The sequence below is a fragment of the Pungitius pungitius genome, chromosome 13 (assembly GCF_949316345.1).
Source record: "Pungitius pungitius chromosome 13, fPunPun2.1, whole genome shotgun sequence".
Classification (NCBI taxonomy): Eukaryota; Metazoa; Chordata; class Actinopteri; order Perciformes; family Gasterosteidae; genus Pungitius; species Pungitius pungitius.
Window position 1 is genome coordinate 1,044,858 of NC_084912.1, and position 14,735 is coordinate 1,059,592.

The 14,735-nt window shown below is 45.1% G+C and overlaps 2 protein-coding genes across 8 annotated transcripts; both read right to left on the reverse strand.

Moving 5' to 3' along the window:
* Positions 1-71: 71 nt before the first annotated feature.
* On the reverse strand, positions 72-9,673 carry aftphb (aftiphilin b). Of its 7 annotated transcripts, XM_037465028.2 has the most exons (11): positions 9,004-9,673; positions 6,761-8,596; positions 4,715-5,955; positions 4,315-4,499; positions 4,110-4,236; positions 3,977-4,033; positions 3,709-3,795; positions 3,162-3,198; positions 1,373-1,444; positions 1,183-1,282; positions 73-1,113 (listed from the first exon to the last, which is right to left on the reverse strand). In XM_037465028.2, the coding sequence occupies exons 3-11, from the start codon at positions 5,918-5,920 to the stop codon at positions 975-977; spliced, it is 2,010 nt and encodes a 669-aa protein (XP_037320925.2). In that variant the 5' UTR covers positions 5,921-5,955; positions 6,761-8,596; positions 9,004-9,673; the 3' UTR covers positions 73-974. The 7 variants fall into 7 exon arrangements, 6 of the variants coding, with proteins under 6 accessions (XP_037320924.2, XP_037320925.2, XP_037320927.2 ...); XM_037465027.2 differs by having other exon boundaries at positions 72-1,282; XM_037465030.2 differs by lacking the exon at positions 73-1,113 and having other exon boundaries at positions 1,177-1,444; positions 3,162-3,222; positions 9,004-9,669.
* A 1,969-nt stretch (positions 9,674-11,642) lies between these two features.
* Positions 11,643-14,536, reverse strand: LOC134135315 (zinc finger protein 22-like). The gene is made up of 2 exons (XM_062566702.1): positions 14,187-14,536; positions 11,643-13,219 (listed from the first exon to the last, which is right to left on the reverse strand). Exons 1-2 carry the CDS (start codon positions 14,380-14,382, stop codon positions 12,390-12,392), a joined length of 1,026 nt encoding a protein of 341 aa, XP_062422686.1. The 5' UTR covers positions 14,383-14,536; the 3' UTR covers positions 11,643-12,389.
* Between the last annotated feature and the right edge of the window lie 199 nt (positions 14,537-14,735).

Below are 14,735 nucleotides of genomic sequence, written 5' to 3' on the forward strand. Positions count from 1 at the left end.
TCATTCACAACAAACGCACTCAGAGTCCCGCCAATGCAATGTAATATAATATAATTAAATCCACACATGCAACATAAAAAACTAAAAACAGTGCAAAGTCTAAAAGTATCTCTTATTTCCTAAGCAGTTAGCTCTTAAAAGCAGGCACAATAATCAAGATGATTATTATTCTCGTGCAACTGATGATTTACACATATGTTTGTAATGTGAATTTCTTGTATGTGAAAACCAACTTGGAAATTAACCTAATTCTGACTGAACCATGAATAAAGCCAAATACGATGGTGGGAATAATAATCTGCAGCATCATTAGTAAGGCATTTAAATGCTAATCTGAATAAAGAGGTCTAAATGTGCATCAAAATGGCAATAAGGGACTGACATAAACAACAGTGATTGTCTAATAATAGAGGCCTCCTGAAGCCACTTAAACTGCTTTATTCTCGAGCTTTAAGATACTTGGTGTTGAACAATATTAAAACCTTTCTTTGCAGATTGATCAGTAGAATTAATGCATGAGCTGACACACAGAAGGGTCTCTTATCTTGTCACACAGAGCTTACTTTTTTTTAATGTAGGACTGAATCCAGCTGGAAGGTGGAGCGTTTCCCCCAAAGCAGCAAGATCAACTCACTGTTTATTATTTCTGCAGCATTATATTCCTGCATTAACTGACAAATATGGGTTCATCTGACCTCAAGTCTGTCACGACTGTGCAGGTAAACACCTGCCTCCACTGCAGAGAGAGGTGCCGACAGGAAATCCAGTCGGGTTTAAATTGCAAGAAGTCCTCCAAGGCAACAGAGGTGGATCGTCCTCTTCCGTCTCGCTAATGTTTCCCTGGCAACTCCATCCAGTCCGAGACCTCGCCTGTTTGCACTTTGCGTCAAGTTTGTCTGGTCTCCGATCAGCTGTTTAAGGCGATGACCCCGAGTGACAACGTTTCTCTGACAGTCGATTAGACCTTTGTCATTTCATTTCCCCTGGATTGAGCCTGGCCTGCTAGTTTGGGCAGGACGACGCCCCCTGGCCTGCATGAAGGACAGGCTCGGCAGCGCGGCGATGAGGGTGAGGGCCTCCTGACCGAGCTCCTGCTCGTCCTGCTGAGGCCTCCTGACCACCGGAACACACACACACAAGTTATGCATGAGCCCTGGAAGAAGATCCAAAGTACAAACTGACCTGACTGACGTGCTGGTTGGCTCTGTGGTGGACCTCAGGCAGTCCAAAGGGTCTGAAGTGTCCTGCACCAGGCCCCCGGGTTCCAGCTGGCGGTCGACTCCTTTGCAGCCAGTGATTGGATGTCAGACGTGCAACAAGCCACACCCCCACGGGGCGAGCAACACGTAGCAACAGAAGAATCAAACCTGACCTGGAGGAGGACTGTTGGAGGTTGTGCTCTTCTCCTCAGGACCAAAATAGTCCATGTTGAGAGCAGAGCGGTCTGACAAGGGGAGACAGAGGGGGGGGGGGCCATAAAGGTGTGAGCCATAAAGGTGTGAAACCTTTGAATGATCAGAGGCTGCTGAAGGAATCTGCTCATGGAAATAACAACACTGAGGTGAACCAATGGGCCCAAACAGAGAAAATCAACAGGCAAGTTTTGCTGGAAATCGTCTCCTCTCAGGACTTGATTGACAGCCGATGTTTCAGTTAGGGGCGGGACAAGCTGTTATTAATAGTTAATTAAGATTTGTGACCGCCCCTTTGTTAATGATGTCATCCTCCAAAAAAAAGAACAAATCCACAAACTAAATCTGCAAATCAAAAAAAGGAGATTCAGCATATTAAAACTGTATTTATTATCTTAATAAATTAATTAAACTTGTCTTCAACGGAAATAAGGTTTTGATTTCAATAAATTCACAGCCACTGCTGGAATCTATTTGTACAAAAAAGCTTTTTAAAGTTTCATACCACAGTTTATTAAACTGTTTATTAAACTGTGGTATGAAACTTAACTTAATTTGGATTTAATCATACGTTTGTAAATCCAGTTTCAGGGATCAAAACACGAAGAAAAAAGAAGCAGAAGGAAGAGAAACCAAGCAGAGGGTCGACTGATTTATTTCAGTATTCACAAAGATTTCCTACTAGTTGCTCACTGCGGAGCTTAAATACGGATTTGAGCCGTAAATCAGAAGAAAAACAAACTATAAAAGGTGTGTTTTTAGAAAACAACTGCTGTCATAAAGGCACAACTCATCATGAAGTCTGTGTGAAGTTGTAGAAACACTTTAGATGAAATTCTGAGTGACTCCTGGTTTGATTTAAAACATAAAAACACGCCGTCGTCTTATTGGTCAGAAAGTGCAAAGGAGATCAAAACAAATAAATAAATAAATAATTACATAAAGTGACAGCTGTCATAATTATTTCTTTCATGACAATAATCTCCCACATATTAAACATGATGAGAATAAAACTGACAGATTTTATGAAACAACCATATGAAAAAATAAATAAATATGAGACTACAACAGCAAAATGAACCCTCTAATAGTTAATATCTAAATGAATGTTTAGAATGAACTTGGCTCGTTATCCGCAGCAACACAACTAGTTCATGCTGATATTTATTCATTTTGTGTGATTCATAATCTCCTTTGTGAGGTAGGCTCTTTTTTCAATAACCGACAAATAATTGTAACAGTCATTTTTTTGCAGTTTTACAATTCATTAGAAATGAGATAACACTGAACTTAATCTGATTATCAATAAATTAAATATTTCCTGAGCAAAGAACGATGATTTTGTTTTTGTTGGATATGGAATCTTTTACAAGCTGAAAAGAACAAATAAACAGCGACAGTTGAATCAATGGATGGTTTTTACGTGTCGTAAAGTCACCTGTGGATTCAATTAAAAAGCTTCTTTGGATAAAACTTGAACATGCAAGTATCACTGAACTAATACGTTAAAAACTGCCTCCAGAAGGACCACGTGGCCGAGTGAGCGCACCACGGAGCGGCTGATGAATACTGAGATAAAGTCTGTGTGAAGACGGGCACCAGAGGAGAGCAGGGGAAACACGGCGAGGAAAGCAAAGGGAAGAGGAAGCGGGAAGTGAGGAAGAAGAGGAGGAGGAGGAGGAGGCCAGAGGGAGCTCTCAGAGGTCTACTTCCAGCCCCAGAAGTGGGGGGCTCGGCGGGGGGACGTACTGATGCTGCAGCCCAGCTGGCTGGAAGGAAGTTCCTCCTACGCGGAGAGAAGAGGCGACATCTGCAAACCGTCACTTTCATTCAGGAAAAAGACGTCTTTAACCAGGAAAAAAGACCTCATTTCAACCAGGAAATACACAACCGTTACATCTCAACATTACACACATTTATATCTTGCATTTAAGAATTTAACATCCACTGATGCATACAAAGTGTTTTATGAAGCAGAGATTAATTGTGTTAATCATGTTTCTGTAATTGCCCTTAAAACAACCAGGTTGTACGTAGTTTACAGGTCAAATATAAATATAAATATAAATAAAGGTGAATCAGAGCCGGTGATGGTAACAAATCACGATGTTTAGAAGAGGTTCAAAGTTATTGATCAAATATTTATCTTCTCTTTTCCGCTCTATAAAATCAAACTTTCATACAGTTGTGCTTATTGTTCTGCATTTAGCCTCTAAATAAACATTTATAAAAATCTTTTGTGGCGCCAGCATCTTGTTCTTTAATATAAGAGCAACGAGTGCAACGATGCTTCTACCTGCGTTGGATCTGTCGAGGTCTCCTGAGGCGCCGGGGAGGAGCCCCCTGCAGGGCCTGGACAGTCTTTGGTGGGCTCCAGCAGTCCCTGAGGGGGGAGGGGGGGGGGGCATGGTCAGTGATGGTTTTTATAGAATTAACCACATGAATCCTAGTGTTTCCCATTGCAATAATAAAAACAAAACAAAGGTTATTTTTCCACTGACATTAATGTGTCGCAGAGAGCCCCAGAGTGACCCCCCCCCCCCTGATCCCTGCAGCGGACTCACCAGACTGGAGGATAAAGCAGGCTCAGCTACCGGCTGCTTTTTCGTGCCGATGAAAACCTTGAAAAAGAGACCAAATGAAAGGTTCACCCAAAGCAGCAGAAGATGCTGCCGTTCGATGTTTTGTCAAACTCACGATGTTCCTCGTCTGCACCCCGAGGCACCGGAGCAGCGTCCTGTGGGTGTGGGAGCCCCCCCACTGAAAGCGGAGGCCGACTGCATCGTGGAGGTCCTGATGAGGACGCCACACCCGCCGCCGAGTCCTAAGACATTCACACACGATGATGACGGGGAAGAGGAGGGGAAACTGCTGTTTACAGATCCACCTTCATCATCCTCACCACTGGGATGTGGGGCAGAATTCAGGTATCTTCTCTTCCTCCTCCTCCTCCTCCTCCTCCGGGAGGAGTTGGGCGTGAAGCAGGGCACAGAGGGCGAGCACTTCCTCCTCGCCCACCACAGCTGGGACGTTTACCTCTGGAAAGCTGTCCAGGAGAAGCTGGTGGACGCGGCAGGACAGTGACGCCTAGGCACAAATCAAACATCACCGATGACCTTTGGATTGTCTTTAAGCTTTTGTTTCATTGCCTGTGAAGCATTTAGAGAAAATATATACATACTACATAACGACAGGAAATGGACCCATAATCCAGGACGAGCCCTTAAAAAACACAATTTATTGCGGCCAATAAGAACTAAGTATCCTCACAAAGAGCAAAAACAAAACAAAAAGCCCCCCACCTGACAGCGGTTGCTCCCGTAGACCCCCTCCCTGTCCTGCAGGATGCCGACTGGCTCTCTGGACCGCGTCCCAGGGTTCTCCTCCAGAGCCCTGTGGTCATTGAACGCGGCCCACGGCCTCTCCTCGTCCTCCCGCGTGGGCGCCGAGCAGAAATCGGCGAAACTGTCGCTCGGCGGAAGGTTTCCTGCCGCACCGAGACACCCTGCGTCCCCGCGGCGCTCCGGGCCGCAGTCCGGAGACGGAGGCCGGGTGGAGGCAGCGCAGGTTTCCTGAGTTGCGGATGTGTCACAGTGATGAAAACCTCTCACGGCCTCAGACTGCCGGAGAGGCGCCGCGCTGCCGGGGGAGTCACGGCGCCCGTCGTCTTCCAGCTCGTCCCCGTCCTCGTCCGTCTGGTCCCAGTCGCTCCGGTCCTCTTGGGAAACGAGAGACGAGACGTTTGGTTCCAGGTCCGCCGAAGGACACTCAAAGGACAGGTCGTCAGAGAGGGACTCCGCGTCCTCTGAAGCAGTTCCTCTCCCTCCGTCCATCTCTGCGCTTTGTGAAGAACTGAAGCCGTCCCTCCCGCCCCCCCCCGCACCGAGGAGCTCCTTGAGTGGAAAGTCCAGAGCTTCCTGAGGCGGTCTCCCGAGTGCTGCAGCTCTTTTCTCACAGTGCTCGACCTTAGTGCAAACCGGACCTCGGATCGGTTCGGCAGGGCTGCTGGTGGAGCGGCGCCCGCGGGCGTCCCAGCGCTCTTTGCCCCCCGCGGGACTGAAGCCGCAGCACCAGGGATGCGCCGCCTGCTCTGCAAACACCGTGAAATCAGCAAATCCGGTTTCTTCTCTGGGAGAGCATGCCCCCACCGCTGAGTGGGCCCCAGAGCCGGGGTCTCCCCCAAAGAACCCGTTTGTGAGGCGCACGCGGGAGGCTGCGTTGCGATCCACCGCGCATCTGGGTTGGGACTGTTCCACTGGGAGATTGACGCCGCCGCTAGGTTGACGGGCGGCCGGCTTTGAGGTGGCACGCGGCCGCCTGAGGCTGGATGGTGAATCAGTCGGGTCGGGATAGACGGGATGAGAGCGGGACGCCGCGACGGAGAACCCCCCAAAGTCCCCAAACTCCTCGTCCTGCTCCGATGATCCCGCCTCCTCCGCCTCCTCCTCGCCGCCGTCGTTTAGTGGCGGTGGGGAGGAGGAGTGAAAGGGCGCAACACCTGGCTCCATGGGTTCTCCTAGCAGCACCTGAGGGCCTCGTGCACCTGGGGGAGGACTGTGCGTTAGTTTGTGTTGATGTCATTCAGTGTTGGCTGGTTTGGAAGGTTTACTTTACACACCGATCTTTCAAAGTGTTCAAAGCGTCAAACAAAACACTTCAGGTTCAGGTACAAGTTTCATGTCTGACAAAAGGCTCAAGTTTCCAAGAGGTGCATGCAGGTAGAATTCAAATTCAACTTGATCATTTGTAGATGGCTTAGTTCTGAAATTCAGTACGATGCTACAAACACTGAACAGATCTACAGCGTAATTTCCCTTGTCTCCTCGTGTCTGGTCATTTAATCCATATTAGCAGCTGATCCAGCAGAGGAATAAAAAGCCACAGGCAGCTTTCAGTAAACTGATCCAGGACACATGATCTGCAGCTCGGATGAACACTGGATTAAACAAGAGGAGAAACGCTTCATCAGCATCTTAATCTCTATTATTACACCTCGTAATGACGGGGCTTGGATAATACATTAAAGCGGGAATGAAACCTGCCATATTTTCCTTCTTCGTGGAAAGACAGGTGTCAGGTGCCCGTTAAGCTAATTACATGGAAAAGCTCGTGATTCAGAAGCTAAAGTAAACTAAGCGGGTGGTAGGATTATTACATGTTACGTTGGGTTTAAAGTAGGGCGCGAAACGTAACACCGGAACCGTTATCTCGTTACGACTGCTACTGATTAGCTTACGGTACCCGCGGCTAGCTGGTGTAGCCAGAGCTAGCTTACCCGTCAGCAGCTATTCAAACGGAGCTAACAGCTAGCTATAGCACACGAAGAGCCGTCTGTTTGTTTCATTTACCGGCACCGCGACCCTTGGACGTCTCGTTACTCTCTTGTGCCGCAGCGCCGGCTCTCCATCCTCCGGCTCCGTTCTCCGGTAGCAGAGATATGTAAACAAAAACAAAACGTAGAGACCTCTCACTGCGTCACCTTTCTGACTGCGGTGAAGGCCGGTAAGAGCCGACTTCAAAACAAGAGCCAGGATCAATGAATTAACGAGAAATTATACACAATAATTATGACACGATTTAAAAATGACCGTAGTACACTACACCCACATTTATTGAGAAGGACACAAAGTTACGAACTCAGTAGATTTGGGCATTTTGGTCCTAAATCGTTGGGCTATATTGAATAATAATTACAAGCTTACATTACATTTAGTCAGAGTCCGTTTGCAGTGTTGACCCCTTTTTTATTCACCCATGGATGCTGTTAGTTAAATTCTGGGCGACATCCTGAGAAACCTCAATGTTTCACAAATATTCCAATTCCGTTTTGTATCAATGGCAGACCATCTCAGAAAATATCAGGACATTCCTATGTAGAATTTCAGAATAAAATAACTAAAATCTCATTGGTGAATCGGATTACTTATAATTTCGGATTAGATTTGAAAAGAGCGGTATTATAAATTAAATAAATAATTTCACTACAGGTTAATGACATTAAATATATCATTTGGCGTTCATTCATTGTTAGACTTATTAAAAATGTATGATATAGTCATTGACTTAATTATTAAATTAACGTAGCATATCTTATCACCTTTGTGGCTCTTATTTTGAAGCCACTGCAGGATTACATCTAGGCGGACTTGTTTGACAGAGTACTGAAAACACTACGTGTTTTACTGACCAGAAAAGGGACCACTTTAAAATAGACGATCTTTTTTTTTACTGGCAATACCACCTCCTGGTGGAGAGAATGGATCCTGCACCTCTTTTGTTTAAGCCTCCAACAAGGTATGCGTTGGTGGAAAGAAAGTAAGTACAATTACTTAACTCGAGTGTTTTTAGTTACTTTTACATTTATACAAATTTTAACATTACAGTATTAAGACATTATAGTTTAAAATATTTCTTCTTGCCGCAGGCTTTGAGATGATTGCTGTGGGTCACCATCTTGCCACACGCTCTGCAGAAGTACGGCTTCTCCCCCGTCTGCGTCCTCAGGTGCACGTTGAGATTTGAGACCTGTGCAAAGGACCTCGGGCAGAAGGAACACCTGAGCGGCTTCTCGCCCGTGTGGATTCTCATGTGCGTGACGATGTGGCCATGGTTGGTGAAGCACCTGCTGCACTCTGAGCACTTGAAGGACTTCCTGCCACGGTGGCTGTTGGTGTGTGTGATCAGATCGGAGTTGCTGCTGACCTTTCCGCAGAAACGTAAGGTTGTGCCGCCCGTTGGGGCGTGTTCCCGCTCCATGTGATCGGCCGTTGCGTGACCACAAGAGGAGGTACCGGAGCTCCTGTTCCACTTGCTGTCCTTGGCCAATGTCACGGTACTGAGAGATAGGACCGAATGAAAGTGTGTGTGAGCAGGAAGTCGGACTTTTAAATCCTCCTGAGAGTCTGGAACGATGCATCGATCCACCTGCTGAAGAGGTAAAGATGAACGGTCTCTTTCGTTCGTGCTCACGGTTCCGGCTGGAGACGATGGGATGGGCTCATCGTTGATGTCTGGTTCTAGTCTGACCTCGGCCTCGTTTGAAGCATCAGCCTCCACTTCTGGTTTGATCCACTGATCCAGCGGCTCCTTTTTGATCCACTGAAGGTCACAGGTCACATTTTCCACGGCATTGGGAGGTGGGTCTGGATATTGCGATGGCAGAACCTCAAAGACCAACTGGGCGTCTGAAAAGACAGCGCAGAACACTGCCTTAAAGAAAAGCATCCTCCTCAATGCTGCTAAAAACCCGAAGTTGAAATTGATTTTTAGCATCCCTCATAAAAAGGAACAAATTAAAGACTAACCTTACATAGTAACAATTTAAAGGTTAACATTACAACCGGCTAAAGGCTGAAGTTACATAGCAACGGGTTAGAGGCTGAAGTTACATAGCAACGGGCTAAAGGCTGAAGTTACATAGCAACGGGTTAGAGGCTGAAGTTACATAGCAACGGGCTAAAGGCTGAAGTTGCATAGCAACGGGCTAAAGGCTGAAGTTACATAGCAACCGGCTAAAGGCTGAAGTTGCATAACAACGGGCTAAATTTTAAATATAGAAACCGGCAAACGTTATATTGGTGCTGCCACAAACCTGCTCTGAATGAAGTGACTTCTGGTTTTAAATCGGTCAGATGTTCGATCTGCTGCTTCAGCTGGGTGATTTCTGTCTTGGCGCGTATAGCTTCTTCCTCATACTCCTCCATCTTCTTTTCCACGAGCCCCAAGATCTCCTCAACGGCCGCAGCCAGTCGCTCGTTGAGCCGCAGTCTGAGCAGTTGCGTCCCCGACATGACGGAGCACACCGGGTGACGGTACCGGTAGACGTGGAGGAGGGGACACACAGGTTAAAAACTTATCAAAGCGGCTGCCGGTATATTCTACCAGTTCTTCTCCCGGTTTGGTCCTTTGAAACCTCCCGGGGGCCGTCTTTTGGGTGCAGTGGATGTCATTGGCTTCTCCTTCAAAGTGTCTCTTCCTGGTTCATCCCCTTCACGTCCAGGTGTGAATCTCCAGGTCTTAATGTTCAGTGTTCAGTAATTATGACTTAAATTATGATAAATGTGTTAACTACATCTGACTTTCATAACAAACCAAACAGTTTACAAATTGGTTGAAAATTGAGCACGTTATGGTTATTTAAAAAGTACATGTATCACAAGCAACACAATGTTATGAGCGAGCTGCCTGTACCAAGATGGCCGCCATGTTCGGACGCGACATCAAGCTTTTATACATAAATACATCTATGGAAGGGATGTTCACGGGGGGCCTCTATGGAAGTAAATCTGTGCCATCGGGGGTTGAAATAAAAAGTTGATTGAATTTCTAGCACTGAATATTTATGCATTGAAATTATGTACCTGAATGTTTTTCAACATTAAAACACCGCAAAAAAATTCAACCTAAAAAAAAAAAATGTTGAAATATTCGAAATGGAGGCTACAATATTCAACCGCAAAAAATTCAACCTTGGCACACCAATATGCGGAGGCTACAATATTCAACCCAAATAAATTCAACCTTGGCACACCAACATCCGGGACACTAAGGTAGAGCAATCGATTCTAGATTCAAGATCAGGAGCGTGCGTCAAGCTGAAGGAGCGAGCACCCAAAACACCTTCAGCTTCGGATTGTATCCATGTCCAATAATAACGGGGCTTTAACTCTTCTTCATGTCATCAGTGTGGTTTGTGTCTGTAAGATTCCGTAATAGACAGCTGACATTTGTACATTAACAGACTGTGTTGGACATGAACTAAGCGGAAGTTAAACGAGAGCGTACAGCCGCTCACAATACGCCTCTTCTTCTAGTTTTGAATTCATTTAATGATGCTGAGATCCTTCGACAAGCTGTTAGGAGTGATTGGCGGAGTTTTGAAAACCAGGAACGCGCTTGAAGAGGCAGATGAGCCGCTGTATCGTAGTGGGGGGGGGGCAGCGGCTTTAACGGAGCGTGCAGACGCATAAACCCGACAGGACATGCAGGAATAACCGCAGTAGCGTCGGTGGAAGGATCCTTTTTCACAGCGGCACAAGCCGATCTCAGTTGGGTATTAAGCGACATTCAAAGTCCACGTAACGTTAAATGAGTCTTCATGACCATGGGTAAACTTTATTGAGGATCTGGCACAACACAGCGACCTGCAAGTAGCGCAGAGTCTTACGTAAAGGGATGTACGTCTTAATGCGAGGCTTTAGAATTTATCTCAAAGGGATCCTGTATTTGCTCGTAAAGTCTGAAACGAGAACCCATTTTTCAGTGACGGTGTTACGTGCCTACTGGTTTTTGAACTACTGGTTTGGCTACGGGTGCGTGTTTGTTTTCCCCCGGTGTTACGTGCCTACTGGTTTTTGAACCTACTGGTTTGGCTACGGGTGCGTGTTTGTTTCCCCCCGGCAGGCAGGTGTTGTCTGCCTCCGTCACTTGAGTCGTCACACATTTGCAAACATATTGTTCTGAAAATGTTCAAAAATGCATCCCATATCCATTGCAGCGATTACGATTGTATAAGTGAGCACTACGTCACTGCCACGTATGAAGAAATACATAAAAGAACATTTATTAAAAGTCCGCCACAACCGGGATTCGAACCGTGTCGCGCAAAATAACGTAGTGCCACAGAGCGGCTGTGCTACCCACTCGGCCAACCGAGCTTAATCGATTTCAGTTGATTTGTATATTTTAATAGAGTTGTATATCGTCAGTGGCAAGCAAACGTTTTGGTTTAGGGTGAACATTATATGTTCTTTTATGTATTTCTTCATACGTTGCCACACTGATGGCATGAAGAAGAGTTAAAGTCCCGTTATTATTGGACATGGATACAATCCGAAGCCGAAGGTGTTTTGGGTGCTCGCTCCTTCAGCTTGACGCACGCTACTGATCTTGAATCTAGAATCGATTGCTCCTCCTTAGTGTCCCGGATGTTGGTGTGCCAAGGTTGAATTTATTTGGGTTGAATATTGTAGCCTCCGCATATTGGTGTGCCAAGGTTGAATTTTTTGCGGTTGAATATTGTAGCCTCCATTTCGAATATTTCAACATTTTTTTTTTTTAGGTTGAATTTTTTTGCGGTGTTTTAATGTTGAAAAACATTCAGGTACATAATTTCAATGCATAAATATTCAGTGCTAGAAATTCAATCAACTTTTTATTTCAACCCCCGATGGCACAGATTTACTTCCATAGGCCTCTTCCGCCAGATGACACATAACCACACAAAACAGCGATTGTTTAACCTTTTATTTTTTTAAAACAAAGTATTAGATGACGTATTTTACATGACATTTTCCTTAACATGTTTTTTTGTTTTTATAAAAGCAAGTCAACATTAGATTTTACAAATCATGTGTTATTTGAGTTATCAGGCCAACTAGTGCTGTTTATTACCATCCAGTTAATGAAATTCTCCAAAGCAGTTTGGACGTTGATTTTTAAATCCAGGACTAACGAGTCCTGATCATGTGATTGTTTTTTCACCAGCGAGGTGTGATGAGATCATAACCTTATTTCATGTGTTCCTGCATTGTTTTTCTCTAATCATCTTTTCACATTTCACTGTTGAACAGTGGGCAGGTGATGAATGGTGAGGTTCTCTGTAGCAAGACACCTTTGAGTGAGGGAAGAGCCACCTAAACCGTGTAAACGATTCCACCCAAAGGTGGTTTTACGGTGAATCATTTCAACGCACTACACCAGGTGATATATATTCTAGCTTTATGGCTGCTATAGAAGGGTTTCTAAAAAATAAAAGCAGACTTCATTGTGTCTGTGTTGTCATGCTCACTATGTTTCTATACATCAGCGTCTACAAGAACAAAGTGAGCTGCTGCTGCTTCTATGTAAACGCACATCCAAAACACAGGAATATGGCGCTATTTTATTTGACATATTTGAGAGCTATTGTTGTCTGAAGATGGAATTTTACATTTTAAAAACATTTGGTTACCCATAGCCATGTTTCCTCACACGGCTCTAAGGGTTCTCCTCTTCTACATCCTGTCCTTGTAGTTTCTCACTCATGTGTCGTTTCCATGACTCGTGAATCTCCATGTGCACCTTCAGGTTTGACTCGCTTTGAAAATATCGGCCACATGTTAAGCAGCGAAAGTCGAGGCTGCTTTTCTTTTGTGTACCTTTGCAAAATCTCAAGTGACTGCTGATGGCAAAACTTTTGCCACATTTATTACAAAAATATGGCTTCTCCCCGGTATGCACCCTCATGTGAACAATACGACTTGAGTTCTGAGCGAATGTCTTGTCACAGTAGTCACATTGAAAGGGCTTCTCACCGGTGTGAATTCTTATATGTTGAATGATATGGTACCTTTGTTCAAACTCCTTTTCGCACTCCAGGCATTTAAAGGCTTTGTGCCCTTTGTGACTCTTGGCTACATGTCTGATAAGGAAAGAGTCCTTCCTAAAGTGTTTCCCGCAAAAACGGCAGGACTTGTCTCCTCTCGGAGGCTGTTCCAGGCCAACAAAGACCTCAACGCTTCGACCCTGGCGAGAGGAAGATGAGCCATCTCTTTCGTCCCATTCCTCGTCTACGCTTTCCGTTACGCTCCTTGTTTCAGCCGTGGGAGCCATAAAAAGTTCAGAGTTAGGGTCTGAATTAGGACTTCTGACTTCATCCTCGTCAGAAGTGTCGTCCTCCATGTCTGGACTAATGCACCGCTCCACCTCCTCCTCTTTGATCTGTGGGGAATTCTGGATCTCAGCTTCCTTCACAACGACAATCTTTTCTCTCTTAATGCAACGTTGCTGCAATGGAGGAGGCGGTTCTTCAGAAACCGGACTGGTTTCTAATAAAAGAAAAAAAAGACATGTTATAACCTGTTAAATAATCCAGTGACATCTACCACACATCTGTGCTCCCACTTTTGCTGTTCTTGTTAAAACAGAAATCTAGCATATATTTTATTATATTTGTCTTATTGCTGCACTACGTTGTCTGTTGTCCATTGTTGTACATGCACCAACCGCCAAGTCAAATTCCATGTATGTCTGACATATGATGGCAATAAACTTTTCCTGATTCCTGAGAATAGCCCGTTTACCACTTAATAACAAATGTTTGTAAACAGGCACAATATGAATAACTTTCAGTCACATTAAAGTAGTCTTTTTATAGAATAATGATCTTCAGTGTAAGTAACAACTGTAACAATATCCCACTGTGAGTTGGTTTTTGTCAATGTTTTCCTATTTTAAATATAACGGTACATTTTATGTGGATGAAGATACACGACGGCTTCATTTTATTGTGGAGAAAACATACGTTTTAAGACCTTTCCACATTGGTCAGAACAGGAAGTTACAGCCAATAATCGTTTATTGGTTTTCATTATATTTCTTCTAACGACTAAGCTAAACATTTTGTCACAAACCTGGGAACAATAAAGGCGGCTTATCAACGCTCGACGACTAACAATAACTAGCAGCCGACTAAAGGCCAACACTAACTATCAGTCAGCTAAAGGCCAACGCTACCTAGCAGTCAGCTAAAGGCTAACGCTACCTAGCAGTCAGCTAAAGGCTAACGCTACCTAGCAGTCAGCTAAAGGCTAACGCTACCTAGCAGTCAGCTAAAGGCTAACGCTATCTAGCAGTCGACTAAAGGCTAACGCTACCTAGCAGTCGACTAAAGGCTAATGATACCTGGCAGCCGGCTAAAGGCTAATGATACCTGGCAGCCGGCTAAAGGCTAATGCTACCTGGCTACCGCCTAAAGGCTAACGCTACGTACTAGCCGCCTACTCGCACACACACCTCTGTTTAGAAGAACCTCTGGTTTTAAAACGGTCAGCTGCTCGATCTGCTGCTTCAGCCGGATGATTTCCTTCTTGGAGCGGAAAGCTTCCTCCTTATACTCCATTATCGTGTTCTCTACGAGTCCGAAGATTTCCTCGACGGCCGCTTCCAGTCGCTGGTTGACTCGCAGTCTGAGCAGTTGCGTCTCCGTCATGGTGGAGCTAAACGGTACCGTAAAGCTGGAGCACAAAATGCACTTCAAGAAGGTGAAATTGAGTCCTCGAGAATTGAAAGTTCTTCGAAAAGAAGCCACTGAATTCACCAACAGAAGGTAACCGACCGTTTAGTCAGTGCTTCCGGTCTGACGTCATGACGCACGGAGGAAGATTTATTATATTTCCACCCGCGTGCTTCGACGTCACTATACAACACAAATACACCAAGTAAATTAAGAAACTCTTTATTTTCCATCTTATAAATGATTGAAACACACTATGCGTGTAGCGTTGCTTGGCAGGGTTCATGTTATAAGATGATGAATCAGTGAAAAGAGGAGCTGGTGTCTGA